The 19,988-nt window shown below is 43.7% G+C and overlaps 2 protein-coding genes across 4 annotated transcripts in view; one reads left to right on the plus strand and one right to left on the minus strand.

Annotated features, from left to right (window-relative positions):
• The window catches only part of LOC119432857 (phospholipid phosphatase-related protein type 5), a 53,597-nt gene extending 49,155 nt beyond the window's left edge, over positions 1–4,442 (minus strand). The window contains exon 1 of the mRNA XM_049659331.1: positions 4,284–4,442. The gene's annotated coding sequence lies outside the window, so the exon portion shown is untranslated. The remainder of the gene's footprint in view (positions 1–4,283) is intronic.
• LOC119432357 (AP-3 complex subunit delta-1-like) overlaps positions 4,175–19,988 on the plus strand; it is a 213,500-nt gene continuing 197,686 nt past the window's right edge. For 2 of the 3 annotated variants that reach the window (XM_037699524.2, XM_049659315.1), the window contains exons 1-3: positions 4,694–5,000; positions 5,677–5,772; positions 9,000–9,080. In XM_037699524.2, coding sequence (XP_037555452.1) covers positions 4,905–5,000; positions 5,677–5,772; positions 9,000–9,080 — 273 coding nt within the window. In that variant the 5' untranslated portion in view covers positions 4,694–4,904. Of the gene's footprint in view, positions 4,263–4,693; positions 5,001–5,676; positions 5,773–8,999; positions 9,081–19,988 lie in introns of those variants that run through there. The other variant, XM_049659316.1, reaches the window with a different exon arrangement.

Raw genomic sequence — 19,988 nt, forward strand, 5'->3', positions numbered from 1 at the left:
TTAGCGCCTATTAATGCATATCCTGGCAACGTATCTGCTGGCATGTCACGGTTTTAGCGTGCCACCCAGCAGCATTCGAACTTCATCCACGCCCGGTCTCCCGAACGAAACACGCACTATCGAGTGGAAAAGACCACGTTGTCATCAGAACAAGTTCAACGAAAATACCGAGCATGCATGCAGGGCAACACAAAACATCCCGTGGATGTCCCGGAAAGATCCGAGAGCTTTTTGCGGGGAGTACTCAGGACGTACCATGCCCACGATGAATTTTGAACACAACATCTACTGCTGGCTTTATCGCGAACCTAACTTGACATTAACTTGATGCGATCGATCGAGCAACATCCTCAGCAGAATATTCTCAGGACTTTGCGTCCAGGCGTGTTTTTGGGGAGCTTCATGCTTGCACAAACGAAATTGAGTATAACCAAAAACAAAACAATATGGCACATTGAAAATTATTATCATAATCATCATTATTATCGCGTTATTATTATTGGTCGTGGTGCCCAAAGCGCACCGTGCCCTGGCGGTTCTCTTGAAGTAGCAAAAGCTGACTTGAAGACTATGCTAATTGTAAGTGCATAATGGTAATGGCGGTAATGCACCTGAGGTAGTTCGTTTGATACCGAACTGCTTATAATGGTGGATAAGAAACACAGACGCAAAACTTCAGATTTCAGAGCACGTGAAAGCGCACAAAAATCAAAACGGAGACCTACAATATGGGTTCTCATATCCAAGCTGCGTTATGCATATATTTACAGAATTTGTAAATAATATATATAATTACAGTGTCAAACAGTAGTACCTTGGAACCCGCCCTGACATCATCATAAAATGGTCCTACAATTACGTACATGGTATGTTCTCAGTATCTACTTGGGACGGAGAAATGGACTTGATCAGGAGAATTTTAGGATTAGTGCGTAAGTATTATTATGACGTAAGTATTATCGCTAGCCAATCGCTTACTCTGTGGACAATCCCGAAACGTTAAGCTCCTAACAGTCGTGAGTTATCGGTATAATCGCCGGCACTCATGCTTCGGCGTACAGTAGGATTGATCGCCCATTCGCTTATTCTTGATGCGTTGGCAATAGAGTGGGCGAAAGTTTGCGTGCCAGTATTGATAGCTTTCACGTGACGTCACGCACCCACCTTATCACCGGGTCGGTGCACCAACATGGCGACTACGAGCACTTCAGTCCAATCCAACTTATTGAAAGCTTTCAGGTGACGTTACGGACCCATCTTATTTATGATCGTGTTGGTGCACCAACATGGCGGCTACAATGGCGTCAGTGCAAGCCATCTATAGGGTGGATGTGTGTAGATAATGTGCGAGAAAGTTACTATATGCAGCAAGTGACACTACTCGATCCCTTTTGTAACGAGCGGTATACTTACTCTAAATTGCCAATGTTCCGGGGATGAAGCCCTTTCTTTGAATGTTGACGATACAACGCTGGCGGATGAGCAAATTTCTGTATCCTCGAGGAAAGCCGTACATCTCGAAGTGCCGGTAACACGTATATGGATAGTTGCAACAGCGGTCCGCGAACTTGGCCACACAGATTCATTCCATTCCTCAATATGCCAGTCACGTCTTCAATCCACATGATTCAATCCAGCATGATTGGAGCACAGTGCGTTAGCAAAACTCAGTTGCATTTCCGACAACTGATCGCACAGAAGCAAGGTCGAAGCGATAACGGTTTCGTATTCGTGCGCGGTCGCTGAGGCGACGTACGGATGGATGGATGGATGGATGAGGCTGAACCCTTTAAATCGGGCGGTGGCACACGCCACGTAGCCGTGATTATTAACATATTTTGTACTTTGTGGAGGGTGAAATTTCACTCCTGCCTTGATTTTAGCCACCAATCAGATAACCTCTGTTTGGTTATTTCTACCCGCTTAAAGCCTATTTTGCCTCCACTGTCCCTAAACCCCAATGCTTTGAAAAAAAATCATCCCCGTTACTTTGCACTGTAGGGTTAAGCCCTTTACAGAAAAGTATGAGGTATTCAGCCGTTTCCTCTTCCTCTCCACACGCACCGCACAATGTGTCTATAACTTGGTACTTGACTCGGTCCGCAATACTCCCGTCCTGGCTTCAAACAACAAAGAGCTTGCCCTAGAATTATCATAGATATTTTCTTTGGCAATTTCTTGCTTGAAATTTCTATATTTTCCCAGTGCTGATTTCGCCTGCGTCCCTGTTTTCCATAGACCCCTCTCTGTTTCTTTAACCTTTTCCCCTTTTTCTTAACCGCTGTTTCTTGGTTTGCACCCTCCTGCAGTCCAAATATTTGATTGACAATTTTCTGGTCAGCTTCCCCCATAATTTTGTGTCAACATTCCTCATGTACAAATAACTGAAAACTCTCCTTGCCCACCGCTTTTCTGCCATTTCTCTCAATCGCTCCTCAAATTCTATCTTGCTGCTGGCTTCCCTGCCCTCGAATGACGTCCATCCCATGTCACCCTGTACCCCCTGATTTGGTGTATTTCCGTGTGCTCCCAGAGCCAGTCTACCTACCCCTCGCTGCTTAACTTCCAACCTTGCTCGAACCTCTGATCTCATGCACAGGACCGCATTGCCGAAAGTCAAACTAGGGACCATCACCCCTTTCCAAACCCCTCTCACCACTTCGTACCTATTGTAATTCCACATGTGCCCTATTTTTCATCACAGCTGCATTCCTGCTAACTTTAGGCGTTACATATATTTTTCATGTCCCGTTAGGTACTCAGCCCCATTGTTTATCCACACTCCAAGATATTTGTACTTATCCACTACCTCCAGCGTAATCTCCTGTATCCCATGCTCGCTGCCCTGATTATCATTAAAAGTCATGACTGCCGATTTTTCTTTGCTAAACTTCAAACCTAAGCTATCTCCCTCTTTACCACAGATGTCCATTAATCCCTACAAGTCTTCCTTGCTGTCAGCCATAAGTACAGTGTCATCCTCATACATCAGTTCTGGTATTGACTGTTTAATTAATTCTCCTTGCTTGAAAAAGGAAAGGTTGAAGCCAAGTCTGCTCCTCTCTAATTTTTTCTCTAATCCTTGTAAGTACAGCATGAACAACAAAGGTGACAGAGGGCACCCCTGCCTAAGCCCCTGCTGTATCTCTATAGGCTCTAGATACCTTGTACTCCCATTTTATAAGCACCTTGTTACTTTTATAGATATCTTTTAAAAGATTACTTACTCCATCTTCCACATCTAGAGGGCCCAGTATGTCCCACAAATCCTTTTGGATTACACTGTCATAGGCTCCCTTGATATCCAGAAATGCGAGCCATATGGGCCTGTGTTCCTTTTCTGCTATTTCAATACACTGCGCCAATGAGAACAGATTATCTTCTAACCTTCTTTGTTTCCGGAACCCATTTTGTAGTTACCCCAGCACCTCGTCACCCTCCACCCATGCCTGCAGCCTGTCCTTTATAATCTGCATCACCACCCTGTAAACCACTGACGTCCCTGTTATGGGACGGTAGTTGGTTATGTCGGCTTTGTCCCCCTTTCCCTTATATATCATGCTAATCCTGCTTAGTCTCCACCCATCGGGGGCTTTACCGTCCATTATCATTTTGCTCATTACCTCTCCTAATGCTTTCTTTGATTTTGGACCCAATGCCTTTATTAACCTAATTGGGATGCCATCAGGACCTGTCAACGTGCTACTAGGAACCCATCTTCTCTGCCCTTTCCCACTCGCTTTGTTCAAGTGGAGCCACTGCACTAACCAGTCTATCCTCACCAGATTGAGCACATGCTACGTTTCTTTCTTTAAATTTTTCTGTCATCATTGTTCCATTGCCTCATCTCCATCTGGCCGAACACATTGAGGTGTAATTATAAACCTCTGCTCTAGGCTAGTCTTATTACTCAAGGAGTTGAGATAGTTTTGAGATAGTTCAGGCGCCATTTTGCAGCAGGCGGTGACGATGGAAGCCGTGTCTCTGCGTGCCTCGCACAAAATCATTTTTTTGCTGCTAGAATCCAGTAGTTCATCGGTCAGCGAAGACGACGCGGTTGATCATCGCTGCTAATCAGGAGCCCTGACGAGAGCAGCCTTCGAAGGCGAACAATTTCATTACCGATGTAGCGGCGTTATGCGATGATGAGGTACATGAAGCTGCAGCATCAGTTTCGGCGTTTCAAGGGTAATATCCAACGAATGTTCGACAAGAATTTGACGGACCTCGTCCGCGGTATTAGGAACAACAAGGAGAACGAGGTAAGAGCACGTAAAACTCACTTTCATTTCCGTTGTTTCTTTTCAGTTTCGAAAACGTACACGCAAGGTGCTGACAGCGTAGTTCGCAGCTTCATCCCCGTACTCCAAGAATCATTCGAATGGCAAGAGTCATTCGTCACTTCATATTTCAAGCATTTGTCATCAATAAAATGCTTGACCTTGTTCACGTCTGCAAATCATGGCGAGTGCAAGTGATAGGTGGTTTGTCGTCTGCTGAATTTCGAATTCGGCATGTATCTCGCAGAGGGCGCTACAGTCGCAAACTCCCGTTTGGTGGTCGCAGCACCACGGTGGGTGGTTCGCACGTTTCGTCTAGCATAGCATAACGTTGGCGTAATTTCCGCTGCTCTGCCACGGTGCCAGGGTGGCTCACCTGAAGTAAACTTCTATATAGAACACTGTAGGTGAAGGTTGGTTGAACGCCGGCTTGGTGGTAGCTGCCACGATCCCAAATCAAAGAGGACTCTAGTATAATTTATCTAGAGCACGAAGGAGGTTTATATCACGTGACTTTCCAGTAGATCCACGCAAGACGGTGTGCGCTACGCTCCGTGTTTCTTGATTTTTTGTTTAGCTTTTTACCAGTTGTAAGCTTCATGTAGCGATCAAACACCGCAAGAAATGGCCTTAAGGAAAGTCAAGGGTAATATCGAACGGATGTTCGACAAGAATTTGACAGACCTCGTCCGCGGTATTAGAAACAACAAGGAGAACGAGGTAAGACCACGTAAAACTCCCCTCCTATTTTATTTGCGGTACTGGAAGGCCTAGTCCACATTTCGGGGCGTCAAGTTGCAGACGCTGCTGATAAGTTAGCAAAACTGGACTGGCCCCTGGCTGGCTGTTTGCCGCTTTCTCGATAGCAGGCTTTGCACATTGTATGATGCACTTTAACGAGCTTGGCTGCACCGTCACCTTTCCAACAAAAATGCTGTGATGTAGTGGTCAACGAGGGTTTATTTGCACTTTAAATCCAGCGGTGACCTGCTTGACAGGCTGTTCGTGTTCCGAGATGGTTGACGGGTGAATCGGGCGATCATTGCGCATGGATTGTCGCGTGGAGCCGTTTTCATCTATCATCGCATTTTGCTCTCGCTAGACGCGAATAAACATCTTTCGTACTCTCCAGTGTCAGCTGACACTCTTAAACTGTGCCATATTTTCTCACTGCGACGAAGTGGTTTAGCGACATCGTCCGGTGCACTTACTTGCTGAATATCATTTTAAATTCGTCTGATTCATAGGGGCTACAGTAAGTAGTGTAACAGAATATTTGGCCTGAGTATTCAGTTCGTTAATTAGACCACAAAATCCGCTTTTGGTTCTTTAAAACACGTAAATATCAAACCATCCTTTTTATAATCTGTGTGCTGACTGCCTTTTCTTTTTTCAGACAAAATACATCGCACAATGCATCGACGAAATCAAGGAAGAGCTTCGACAGGAAAACATGTCCGTGAAGGCGAACGCTGTTGCAAAGCTAGCCTATGTGAGGAAAACATATTTTTTTTTATATGTAACAATTCAGCTTTGAAGACTGGGCATGCCGTTCTCATATCTTCAGTAAAGTAGACCCACTCTGTCTAGTTATCTATGTCGGAGCACAAAGGCACCTTAGGCAAAAAGTCAAGTGACTTGTTGGTTTGGGCATTCGTAAGTTGCCTAAAAGGATGTGACAATTTTCACATTAAGGTCGGTCCATGAAGGTTTATTCGCAATGGTGATAGCTGCTTTGCTGTTTTAATTTGAATCAATGAATTTTATTAATTCTGGGCCGTCTATTTTACATTAAAAAACACATTAGTTATGTCTAAAAGTCGGAAGTATTGGAATGCATGTTTCTGTTCTTGACTATTGTGCATGACGTATATTTTCTTAATTGGTGCTGCAGGCCTAAATCATGTTTAGCTATTAGCAAACGGATGTGCAGCAGTGCAGTGTGGCATCTTCATGTATCAGGAATGCTTACATTTTTGTTTAAATGCTTGAATTTATGCTGGCAGCACTCATTCTGTGTTTGTTACAATGGTTCTTATGCGAAAACTTGACTGAACACAGCATGCCCAATTGATATTATATGTAGTTGTGCTGCAATTAGAGCATGCTTACAAACTGTGCAGGATGTCCACTGCGCAATGTTTGGGGGTGATGGTTTGGGTGTTGATTGATCTGGTATTGTTGTATAAAGGGACACTAAAAGGAATTTTATGGGTTGTCTGATTGCTTTAGAAAATTTGAATCAACAGTCTCTACACCATGCTTCGCAGTTTTAGCATCAGTAGTCTCTACACCATGCTTCGCAGTTTTAGCATCAGTAGTTAAAAAAGAAAGGCCATTTTTATCTCCCATTCTCCCGATCATGCCTAGCCAATGGTGAACATTCATAGTTCTCATTGCGCTAAGCGTCACCGCACTCATTACATTTCCAGTTTGCCTCTCTTGCATAGGCTTGGCTAGCTGGATGAGGAAGAACTCCTGTGCAAATCAAGAGCAAAAGGCATGACCCCACTGGAATTTGGCACTGGTCTCCGAATTCTTATGTAACATTGATGATGACATTGTCAAGGTTGTCATGCATTCGCTCTATATTTGCAACCATTGCATAACATGGCAGTTCTGAAACATGGCAGTACAGGTGCTCTGTACAGTGTGGTCTACCAAAATTGAGATTCACTCTGGTGCCCCTGCGTTACATTTACCATTGTGGTATCATTACATGGCGCTTTTGTCTTCACGCATGTTGGCAAGCTGCTAATGAAAGCACATGTTGGGATTCATTGCACTATCTGCATTTTTTTCATAAAGTATCACTAAACTTTTGTTGATATGTAAGCATTTTAAGTGCAGTGCCTGAGTATACTATACTGGCCGCTGATGCATGCCCCTATCCGTGTCGAGATAATTCGTGAATGTTAAGCATCCATAGAGTGCTTCTGCCATTTACTCAGACATTGTTTAAAGTATGATAGATTTTGTTTCTATACTACAGGTGGCGCAACAAAGCTTATCGACTATTGGTGTTGCTTGCATCTTGTTTTACAACACTGTAGATTGGCGCAGAAAGCCCACACATTTTTTTTAACAGTGCATAAATTCAAGAACTTCTTGTGCGCTTTGATTCAGGTTCAGAGGACTTTGATGTTGATTATGAAGCGTCTTCAAGGGACAATGATGGCAAAAAAGAGACTATGTTGCCTGAGCAATGCGAATTATTTAAAAATCAATATTTGCATGTCCTAATTTTTGGCTTGATTTTTGCTTTTGTTTTCAAACTAAAAACTAGTCAAATGTTCGGCAACGTATTGCCAAAAATGAGCATTTGAATTTGAAGCTGTGCTAAATAGACAGAAATTGAATTTGATCAAAGAACACCCAAACCAATAATCTTTTTCTTGCAGACTGACTTGTGCTGCATCGCATTGATATTGGTGTTTTGGCACGTGAAATATACAGCCACATTACTCTTTCAGTGTTTATGGAGACACTCGTATGCTTTTCAAAGGACTAAAAAAATGCTGTAGCGAGGTTAATGACCCCATTTGCACAGTTAGCCTGCACAAGTGGGGAATTTGAGAATGGTTGCGATCATTTGTGAAACCAGTTTGCATGCGATGGGGCTGAGCATTCGTGGTGCCTATCTGTGTCTCATTCCAACTGTCACGAAGCTGCAGGCATGCAGTGGCATGAAACCACTCTACTACCAGATTCAATTTCCTTATGACACTTTGCTGTAAATAAAATTGGATACTTCAGTTCACTTCTATTCATCCACCATTGATACATCTCTTTAATTCATCCGTGCCTCTGAGGTCTCAGAAGTTGCACGTGCTTTTGAAACACTTAACTTTTTCGTTACCATGCCTATTGCTGGTGATTGACAATATCAATTGCAAGTGGCTGCACGGGAAAGCATTTTGGCATATGCAAAGCTCCGTGTAGTAATTAGTCCAAGAAACGAGCTTTCATAATTGGGATTCATTTCCTTTTTTATAGCAATATTGCAATCTTTTATGTGACTGGGGGAACAGAAGTTGGTGTGTAATAATAAAAAGGGACATGACCTTTGCTCTTTGCCTCATGGGAAAAAGCAGTGTGCATTATTGTGATTATGACAGGTCAACATTGGAAAATTCTTTGTTAGTATGCAGCCTTCCCAGCCCCCTCCGTTGCCCCATCCTCAAAGTGAATTTCTGGCTACGCCACTGGTGCTATAGGACAGCACTGGGCCATCTGATTTATGAAATGGACATAGGTTAACTGTGAAATACTGGTGTCTTGTATATGCTGTGTAATGATGTGTGCACAGTGACTGCTCACGCTGCTGTCTTCTCATTAACCATGTGCATTGGTTGAGGCCATTTCGGAAATATTTCTGGGGATGTACACCAAGGGCTTGTACATTTTTATATGAGAAAGTATTGGGTATTCTCTGTGGGCTTTTTACTAGTTTAAGTACACTCACCTCTGTGGCCATGGTGTTGCTCTCCGGAGCACGAGGTTGCCGTTGTCACATGTACCATGCCTTTGGTGCTCGTAAAGAATCCCAGGTCATGATAATTAATCTGGTGTCGTCCACTATGCTGCTCCTCGGATGTTGAGCCCCGCAATTTAATTAATTTTACTTAAATTAGTGTCTGAAGCCAATGTAGGCTAGTGCGGGACATTTCTTGACACAGTAATTGAACCTGAAGGAATTTTATGCTTAATTTTTTACAGCTTCAAATGTTAGGATATGACATCAGCTGGGCAGCCTTCAACATCATTGAAGTTATGAGCTCCACAAAGTTCACATATAAGGTAAGCAGTGGCGCTTCTGTTTCTTTAGGCAGTGCCCTTCATGAACGTAATAGTGCATGACCATTTGCTCGCTTAGATTATCGTGATATTTTATGCCTGTTAGGGAAACATGACACATTTCTGAAAGGTAGTGCTTATTCTCATCAGGTGTGATCAATTTCCATTGGAGCAAGTAAAAAAATGAGATCCTCATGTGGGGAATGAAGTGTATCTTTCATTGAATGACAGCTTAGGCACGCAGCCGTAGTGCACTTTATCATGAACGGTGACAGGCTGACATGTTTGTCGCAAACATTCACTTTATTACCGCACTCCGCGACTCTTCCCCCACGCTGTCCACATGCTGCCTATTTGCACACACCACACACACTTCGCGGCACCCGCATCTTCCTTTCCCTCTTGCCAACGCACTCGCACAACCTGGTCCTTTCTTTGGCAACTACAGTCAACCGCGCACTCGCAGCCTCCGAGAACCGCACCTTGCCTCTACTCACTTGGAGCTCTGGGTCTGCTTACACCGCCACTCTCTCTTCACAACTTTCCCCCCTCCCCCTCAAAACATGAAGCAGTACGGGAAGAGAGACGCTGTGGTTCATGGTAGAGCACCAACTGGTCCGCGTGGGCTCAATGATGCCCCTTAGTGCGGTCACTCAAAATAGTCATTGTCACCTAACCACTTAACCATGCGATAAGGTAAGCATGCTATTGCATTCTTGTGTACTTTAAACACGAAAATTATGAGCAACCTGGTGCCTAATCTGAAATCTCTTGACACTTTGTCACAAGTGTGTCTTAGAGAAAAATGTGTCAGGGTGGTTATCTATGGTGAGTTCTCCTTTCGTCATTGCTGCCTCCCTTAATAGTTTTTATTGGTGTTGATATATATCTCAACTGCATGCTGCTATTAGATTCAGCTGTGGTGCATGGTTGGCAGTTGTGACGCTAGCACATAAGGCAAGCATGGCACCAATGCTTTGCAAATATCTATTGTTATGGCGATGGACGTAGTCCGGTATTGCCACTGCAAGCGGGCCGTTGGCAGTTCACTTGTCACTGTTCATACGTCAGTCTAGTAGCACTAGAGCAGTGCACACGACAAGCATAAACATGCTAAAGCATTCTCAGCATAATCTCGTTTGTGCAGCTGCAGAAAGCCAGCCCAAAAACATTGTATATGCAGCATTGTATCGTAAGCAGCCTGACAAAAAAAAAAAAAAAGACTTTCGATGTGTCCAACATTAGCAGCAACTTGGGTACATGGTAAACGCACCTTCTCGTTAAAGGGACACTAAAGGCAAATATTAAGTCAAGCTGAAGTGATAGATTAGTGCTTGAGAATCTCTAAAGCGTGAATATTATCACGAACAGAGCCTTACTAATCATGAAAATTGAGTTAAATGCAGGACACAATTAAAGAGTCTCCTGGGGCATTCAGGTACTCACCTGGTGACGAAAGCAATCCTCATTTAAATTCTGTCACTAGTACTCAGCTACTCATTATAAAAACAATTGTATTGCATTATAAGATGAGAGAAAGTGCTACTTGTTAAGTTCTATACAATTTTTAGAAAAAGCAACTCATTAACATTACCCTCGACAGCGACGTGAGCAGTCGAAAGGTTTCCTTTTCACTCGACTCTGTGCTGCCCGTGCTTTCGCGTTTCAGTAGTTTCGTTCTTGCATACTGATGCGCTGGTTTTGCTGGCTCGTGAAACTCGCACAAACTGCAAGTAGCAGAGAATGCCATGTTCATGGGATGTCACAGGATGCCTGAACGATCCACACCACTTACCAAGAGCAGCTGCAGCAGCGAATCTAACGCTCTGTCTTGGCTCAGTTTCTCCATGGCCGCGCATTTGCATTTTGTGGAAAAAACCGTACTGCCGTCTGTCGGGCGCCGTTTTACTCACCGACGGCAGCAAAGGGCGGTGATGGTGTATGCAGCTCCCCGGTTGGGTGGCAGGAGATTTGAATTGTGATAAAGGTATTTGGACACTTCAGGTGTAATTTTCTCGTAAACGAAGTCCTTTCCTTGGCATGAAACAAGCGTTGCGAGGTTTCTGGAATGGTATTTGAACAGTCCACGTTGACTTAGTATTTGACTTTAGTATCCCTTTAACTTCTTTTCTTGATGCAAGACATAACTGCTGCTAAAAGGAAGTACACGGAAACACAAAAACGAAGGCAGACAATCACAATGACATGGACAGCATGATACGGGTGTTTCCCAAGTACCAACTAAGCCAAGAACAAGTTTTGTTGAGGCAGATAAGATAGTTGTGCAATGTGCCCATGCACATGTGTTATCAGTGTAGCAAATTTCTTTTGTCTTATATCCGTCAGGTGTCTGTGCAACACGCACAAAAACAAATCCCCAAGAAAGCTAAACAAAAAAGGCAGTGCTCCTAGCAACAAACAGCTTAAAAAATGTGACTGGCATGAATTTTTGAGCTTTGAAGCATGGTGCAAGAATACTTGCGTATCTACCAAAAATCTAGGAATCTTGCAGAGTGCTTGATCATCTAGAACAGCAGAAAAAGAGTAGACGATGCCTGTCGCAACGGCCATGTAAACACATGGTGGGGGTAGCAGGGGAAAGTGGAGCATGTGCGCTTTCATCCGGGCTTCTTGGTTGACTGCTGCTAGGTGCATGTGCAACTTTCTGAAAAGGTCTATTGGCATAGTCAAAATGAACTGCTGAAAAAGACACAAGCTTATACATCTTTGCCCCAAAGGAAGCGCATCACAGCAGTCGTCTCACGGAGACACGCTCTTCACTGTCTAAGAAATCAGATCTGTGAGGACCCGCCGTGGTTGCTTAGTGGCTTTGGCGTTGCGCTGCTAAGCATAAGGCCGTAGCATCCAATCAAAGCCCCGGTGGCCGCATTTCGATGGGGGCGAAATGCAAGAACGCCTGTGCATTGGGTGCATGTTAAAGAACCCCAGGGGGTCGACGTTAATCCCCCACTACAGTGTGCCTCATAATCAGATTGTGTTTTTGGCTCGTAAAAACCCAGAATTAAAAATTATGTCGCTTCAATGCCATTGTCATTGTTGCACCATCGTCATTATGCCACTGTTGTCATTATGGCTATCATTGTCATCGCACCACCACTGTTGTGATGCTGTCATAATCTTACCGCAGTTGTCGTGCTGTCAACTCGCTTTTTGTAATTCACTTAGGCATGCCATTTCCGTTCTCTGTTCTTCAGTCAGCCTAGTGTGCATTTTCGGCAAAGATATTTCGGTAGGTCACGGAAAAGGCTATGTGAAAGCAAACCTAATTTCAGAATTGATTTCTCGTGATTGATTTGTCTTGATTTTCACCTTGCTTCTTAACTTACTTGCTGCTTACTAACCTCCAACTTGCTTCTTAACTTAAGGAAAGTGCTTCAAGAACTATAGTAGGTTTATTGTTGTGCTGTGCCCCTAAGCGTGTGTTGATTTTGCCATGGTATGCTGGTCGGTGTTGCTGTTGCTTAGTGGGGGTATAGAGCAAAACCTCGAACCTGAGGGAGAGGATATGCTGCAGAAACTTTTGGATGGGCAGAAAGAAATGAGAGAGAATATAAAATGAATTAAGGCCGACCAATCTTCCTTTTCTGCTCAACTAGACAGACTGAACCAAAGACTGAAAATAGTAGCGAAGTACGAGGAAAGATTTGAAACAACCTTCTAGGGGACATGGGAAATGCCATTGAGGCACAACAAGATAACATAACTGATCTGGAAGACTGCAGCCGTAGAAACAATCTTATAGTGTTTGGAATCCCGGAAAGGGAAAATGAGACTGCGGAACAGATTATAAAGAAACTGGTAACTGATGTTTTGCGAGACCGAGTTAACGTTAACATAACCACAGCGGAAAGAATACACAGGCTGGGCAGAAAGCAGGAAGGAAAAGTGTGCCCAGTTATCATGAGGGTTTTCGACTGCAAAGAGGCTGCGGTGTTCAATAACTGCAGAAAGTTAAAAGGGACCGGCATATCTCAGATGATTTTCCTGCAATTACACTACGAAAGTGGAAAAACGTATGGGAAAGTGCGAAAGCAGAAACCGAAAGGGGCTTGAATGTTCGGCTCATGTATGACAAGATTGTTATCTACGACTTGTATGCTCGAACGATGTGAAGTTTTGTAGAATGAGAGAGAGAGAGAATAAACTTTATTCAAAGAGCACGCAAGCGTAAGTAGCTCCTCTGCTCTGCAGTGGGTGGTCCCCTCAGTCCAGACAAGCAAGAAAAATACAAATGCACATGATTATGAATGACACTGTAGAAAACAAACTCGAGATTTCAAGGTAATGAAGTATTAATGCCCGCAGCCTAGTGAACAAAACCACTTTCTCTTTTTGTGTGTGTATTGCCATTGTGACCGAGACCTGGTGCCGTCCAGACAAGTAGCCGACAGCGAAGCAACAGTATCACATTATTCGTAAGGATCGTGAAACTTGTGGTGGCGGCATAGCAGTTGTTTATAAAAAGGATATTGAGCTTGTGATGATACACGAATGCCCCGATAAAAAAAGTATTTGGTGTAAATCAATGCTATGTGGCTCTCCTTCCGTAATTTTTGCTGTTTATAGACCTAATGCCCCTCTTGCCTTGCTAAAATCAGTTTAACACTTTTGTGTGACAATGTGCCTGGAAACACGCGTCTAAATATAGCAGGTGATTTTAACCTCCCAGGTATTCGTTGGGATGTGCGACATGTTGGCTCAACAGAGTTCTAACACTGATTTTTAATCTGACATTGTATTTAGCAGAGATCTTATGCAGGTTGGTAATGAAGCAAACATAATTGGACCAACTACTCAGTCTGTGCTTGACTTTGTGTTTATAGACAGCGGGATTACAGATTGTGCCGTTTCTATTGTTGACAGACTATCAGACCACAAACTTGTCTCTTTGTGCATAAATCAAGTTTTGCCAGCCAAGCTTAACAGAGAAACAATTCACGTTTTGCTGCAGCAGATGATGCCAGCATCCTAGATTACCTGCAGATGTGCCAGAATCCAATTTTTAGTTGTGGAGCAGCTGTGGTCAATACATTGTAGGATAATTTTCAAGGTATTTTCAATTACTGTATGTGTAAGCATGTTCCCATGAAGACGAGCTCAGGAAAAAGTTAAATCCTTGGGTGAACCGAGAAATCATTTAGTTAAAGCGGAAATTAAAACATAGAAGGAAAAGAAGAAACGAAGATCATAATGACATTCGGGGTCTTTCACTAATTCTAAAGGAAAAATCTATTGCAAAAGAAAATTACTATTCCCACACTTTATCATGGTGTATAAAAAGATTCACCACCAATATTTTGGTGTCACCTTGCTCGCGTCATGTGATGATGTGACGTATGTTATCAGCAATGAATGCATAATTACAGACTCTGCACAAATTGCTGACAGATACATCGAAATATTCTATTCCGTGTTTGATCCTCTTCTACCATTGCCTGCAGACCCAAGAGAGAAAATGACTGATGCACGTTCAGACATACTTCCACTTCTTTTAAATCTAGACAGTCACCTGGCCCGGATCATGGCATTCCCGATGAATGCTAGCGACAATATACGGAATGAATTGCAAAGCATCTGCTGATAACTTTCCATGCATCTCTTGGAACAGCATAATTTGCTGGATATTTGGTTAATGGCACGAGTCGTACCAGTTCATGAAACTGGGGACAAACACAGAGAACAAAATTATATAAACATTTCAATTACATGTACTTTGCTTAAGATGTTCAAGCATATCCTATCAAAAAACTTGTAACTTTCTTGAAAGGTTGAGCAAGCGTATTTCTAACCAACATGGATTTAGAAGCCGATTGTCCACAATCACCCAACTTGCGGAAACAATACACAATTTTGCTCAGGCAATTCATGAATCGGGTCAGATAGACAGCAGTTCGAACTGGGGAATGCAGCTCAATGCGGAAAAAAACTTACTTTTATGCGTAACAAGAAAGCAAATTTAATTACCAGCTTGAAAACAGTACTGTCGCCGAAGTGGAAAAATATAAATATCTTGGCGTTACTCTTACCAATAAACTCACATGGTCAACACATATCTCGGATATCTGCTCAGCGGTGTTAAAGAAATTGTGGTTCGTAAAGAGGAAGCTTAAACACGCGCCTATAAGAACTAAAATATTAGCCTACAATGCAATAGTGAGATCTAAATTAGAATATGCTGCAGAAGTCTGGGGCGTGCATAGTAAAAAGAACATTATGGAACTGGAGCGAGTCCAGAGAAAAGCTGTGAGATTTATATACGGAAAATATGCCAGGACAGATTCCCCGTCCTCATTAATGTTACAAAACAGAATACAGACACTACAAACGCAGAAAATTTAATCGCTTCGTACTACTACACAATACTCTTTCTGGAAAAAATAATATGGCGTTAGCCGCTTCTGTATGTCGGCCTACTACAAGAAGAACATGACACATTCACAAATATTTGCTTGCGCCAATATTCTCTAGAGCAAACGCTTACAAGTACAGTTTTTTCCCCCAAACGGTGAGCGAGTTTCCCATTGGGGTATTTGAATCAGACGATTTCATGGCTGCATTGGTGAAGCATTTTTGTGAATTTTAGTGATGTCGTAGTGTGATCCCCGCTTCTTTTCATGTATTAGGTTCATTTTATGCAACATTATTTACGCCTGTCTGTATTTTCTTTTTGCTTGCTGTAATGCCCCGCCTGCTTGGGCCAAACTATTGGCCTGCAGTATTACTAAATAAAATAAATAAAAATTTGCCTACCATAAAAATACCGCGGAAGTGCCCAGTTTCGCAGAAGCACCCAGTATTAACATTTCCAATACTTCAGAATTTTGAAAATTATATGCTAAGCGCCCGCCCCCTCTAAAGCGCCAGCATCAGTCGAAATATTCACCCCGCTCCGTTTGCTACGAGACCTCCAGGGGTGATGACGTGGATATTCGCTTCCTTGTGGTGGAAAGGGAGAGACCGAAGGGGGTCAAGATAATGCAGAGTGACAATGAACAGTCCTTGAAAGAAAACCCAGTGGTCGCAGGGCTTTTGTGAGACACATTTTATAAAGCGTGCACGCAGCCGCTGTTCCCACACTTCTCATGCAATCCATTAGCTGCACGATGGACTCCTACACCGTCGCCAGGAAGATCGAAGTCGTCGAGTGGCACCACGCGGTCGGGAAAGAATGTGAGCTGCACCTCTCGGCATTTCAAGATAGAAAAAAGTTGTCGCAGTTTCACCTGAAAGGCGAAGCATCAATTGCGATAGCGAATTTGTAGAGAGCTATACAGAATAATGATAGTAGCTTTATCAGCTGTATAAACTTGGACATGCAGCACCACCGGCAACACGCAGAACTGTTGTCGACGCCGTCGGCGTTTTGCCCGCGTTCGCACAAAATGCGTGCAGCGTTGGTGACTGTTGCCGGAGCCTCTGATATAAATAGGCACTTGGTGCCGCAGCTACACGTCGCCTCCCTTCCCCCCCCCCCACGGCCTTTCTCGCGTCGGAAGAAGGTGCGTTTGCTCTACATATATGGTGATTGTAAATGAGGAAAGAGATGCCTACTTCAGCAGCCCTTAAAGGAGCACGGCGCAGAACGCGCATTTGTTCTCCTCCGTGGGTTCACTCCCTGTGAAAGCGCGCGTCCCTCGCGCCCTTTCACGCGCACATCCATCGTTCGGCGCGCGGCGACGATTTCATCTCTATTGACGTCATATGGAACCTCACGGCGACGACGGCGGCAGAAATCTGCTTTGGAGTGTCCATATAATTGCTATCGCAATAAAAGAATCCGCGAGTGGGACTCTCAAGTATTGTAAGCGCCTCAACTATGGCAAGCAGAAGATGAAGCGCAAACTCACGGATGGCGGGCCCGTCTTCAATGAAGAGTTGGACGACGCCTCTTCGATTACCTTCAAACTGAAGGAGATGCACAGATGAACGCTGGTTGCAAGGGTAATCGGACGTGGAAGGGAGATAAGACTCCTAAAGGGAACCTCCGGAAGCCTTCGCGCCAAGATGTGCTGAACTTTGTGTTGACGGCTTGGGCTGCTGTGTCCGAAGAGATGGTCGTGCGATCCTTTATGGGGTGTGGGATCAGTTTCGCGTTTGATGGCAACGAGGACGGTCACTTGCATAACCGACTTGCAGGCTCCGGAGAGCCCGTGGTCTGTTCAAGTCTCGCGATTGTCAGCGATGTCAGCATTGACCTCCTATTCTGCACTGACTCGGAAGAGTCATTTGCTGGGTTCAGTGTCGATGAGTAGGTGCTAGTGTACCCCATCATTTACTATTTGAACATAAACATGCTTTCTTCGATTCCATAGCCACCGCTGCCCTGCGTCAATCTTGTTCGTTGGCCGCCATCTTGGTCTTTAGTGCTTCGACCAGACAAGCGCCCATATCTTGGTTAACCCACTTTTCAGTGAAAGTGGGGTGCGCGCTTCCACGGTATTTTACGATAGACTTATCAAAAGCTTTCGACCATGTTTCTCATTAGGACTTGTCTGATAAACTACTTGATCTTGGAGTTAACTTAAATATAGTTAAGTGGATTCAATCATACCTTACTAACAGTGTGCAATACGTGAAAGTTAAAGGAAAGAAATAGAAAATCCTAAATGTAACGTGTAATCGTGTAACGTGTAAAATCCTAATGTAAATGTAATGTCAGGTGTCCCTCAAGGGTCCGTTTTAGGAGCTATATTACTTAATGACATTACAAATGGCAATAATATAGTATGATTGCGGTTCGTTTATTTGCAGATGATTGCTTAAAATACTCTAAAGTTTAATGTCATAAGGACCGATTAGAATTAGGTTCAACACTAGAAGAAATTACCAATTGGTGCACGGGGTGGAAATTGAAAAAAAAAAAAAATTACGAAAGAACTGTTTACGCGCGAAAAACTAGAAAAACAAGAAACATGTTACTTTTCAATTACACGCTAGATGGTAAATCAGTATAACAAGTGAGCCACTTAAAGTATTTAGGTGTTACGATATCAGATGACTTATCTTGGAAAAAACACTTTGCTAATTTATGTAATGCCGCAAAGGTTAAACTTTGGTCACTAAGACGTAGGCTTAAACGTGCTCCCCGAGATGTTAAACTTACGGCATGTCTGGCATTGGTATGTCCCATGTTAGAAAATGCTAGCATAATATGGGATCCGTATAGGAAGAACCAAGTAAATAACATTAAAGAAATATGTGCAGCAAGGTGGCTTACTCGTGTGGAAACATAGGTGTAAGGCAGACTGAAATGCTTTCATTGTGGGCAAAAGTGGCTAGACTAAAATAAATAAATTTTAGTGAAACGTTTAGTGAAATTCAGTGAAACGTAATTGCTTTAATTCTAACACTCAAATGTATATACAAAACAGAATGACAGTCCGTTAGATCTAGCCACGAAGACCAATACCTGCAAAGGTTAGCACATTTGAGTACTCCCCTTTTCCAAAAATGGTTGAAGATTGGAATGCGCTGCCATATAACATCACCAAAATTGATTCTCCAGAACAGATACAAAAATTAGTACTGGCCTGTTATTCTTCTATGTAGGGGTGTGCGAATATTCATACTATAGGGACCGAGGTTAGGTCCACTATAACAACGCGCGAGTCACAAGGAACTATTCAGGCCGATGGCAGGAGCAGCTATAATTTATTCTTCTATTTTTCTAACCTCGCAGGACGAGGCACATGCCCATGCACCTGAGCGCGCCATAAATAGAAAGGCAGCTGATGAAGATGACGATGGCCGCTAGAGGGCTCCCACCCTTTTAGGAGAAGCGCGGCGATTCATGGGCACCCAAGAAATGGCCTTTGGTGTTGGGAACTCGGCTAAATCCTTTGTTTCCGCGGTGGTAAAGTGGTCGAAAGCGCATAATGCTGGTGAGGTCGCCAGGTAGGCGGGTTTGACTCTGTCGATAGCCACGCCTTCTTCATGTCCGTTGAGGTCGATGGTGACAGTTTTTGGCAGCTTGGAAGGATGCTTCGGCGTCAGACGTCCAAGTCGGTGGAGAGGACGGAGCTTTCGTGGTCTTGAGTAGGTCGGTGAGTGGTATGATAATGCGGGCGATGTTGGGAAGAAATAGATGGTGGAAGTTGAGCAGCCTAAGGAATTCGCGGAGCTTTCGGAGTGATGTTGGGCGAGGAAAGTCGTGCAAGGCTTGAACCTTCTTTTCGAACGGTCTGATTTCCTCGCGAGTCACGCGGTGTCCGAGGAACTCAATGTCGTCGACACCGAAGACGCACTTTGCGAGGTTGATGAGAAGGCTGTGTTCCTGTAGCCTAGAAAATAGCAGATGCAAATGGTTGCAATGCTGTTTGGGAGAAACACTAGCCACCAGGAGGTCGTCGAGATATACAAGTATGAAGAGGAGTCCCTGGGTTACTTTGATGAACCTCTAGAACGTCTGAGCAGCGTTTCTCAACCCGAACGGCATGCGAACTTTCATAATCGACGTTATAGGGACCGAGGTTAGGTCCACAATAACAATGCGTGAGTCGGCAAGCGAAAAAACAAGAAACTGTTCAGGCCTATGGCAGGAGCAGAATAAGCTATAATTTATTCTTCTATTTTTCTAACTTGTAGCACGCAGCACGAGGCACATGCCCATGCACCTGAGCACACCATAAATAAAAAGGCGGCCGATGAAGATGACGATGGCTGCTAGAAGACTTTCAATTAGCGAGTTGAATAGTGTCCTATTCGAATCGGTTTTCGAATCGAATAGTCACTATTCGTAAATGCGAATATTTTTCAAATACTTTTCGAATATTTCAAAACGTAAACTGGACCCAATTAAACATCAAATTGCCGTGTACTTAGATTTAGGTGCTCGTTAAAGAAACCCAGGTGGTCCAAATTTCCGGAGTCCCCCACTACGGCGTGCTTCAT

Source organism: Dermacentor silvarum, chromosome 11 (assembly GCF_013339745.2).
Source record: "Dermacentor silvarum isolate Dsil-2018 chromosome 11, BIME_Dsil_1.4, whole genome shotgun sequence".
NCBI lineage: Eukaryota > Metazoa > Arthropoda > Arachnida > Ixodida > Ixodidae > Dermacentor > Dermacentor silvarum.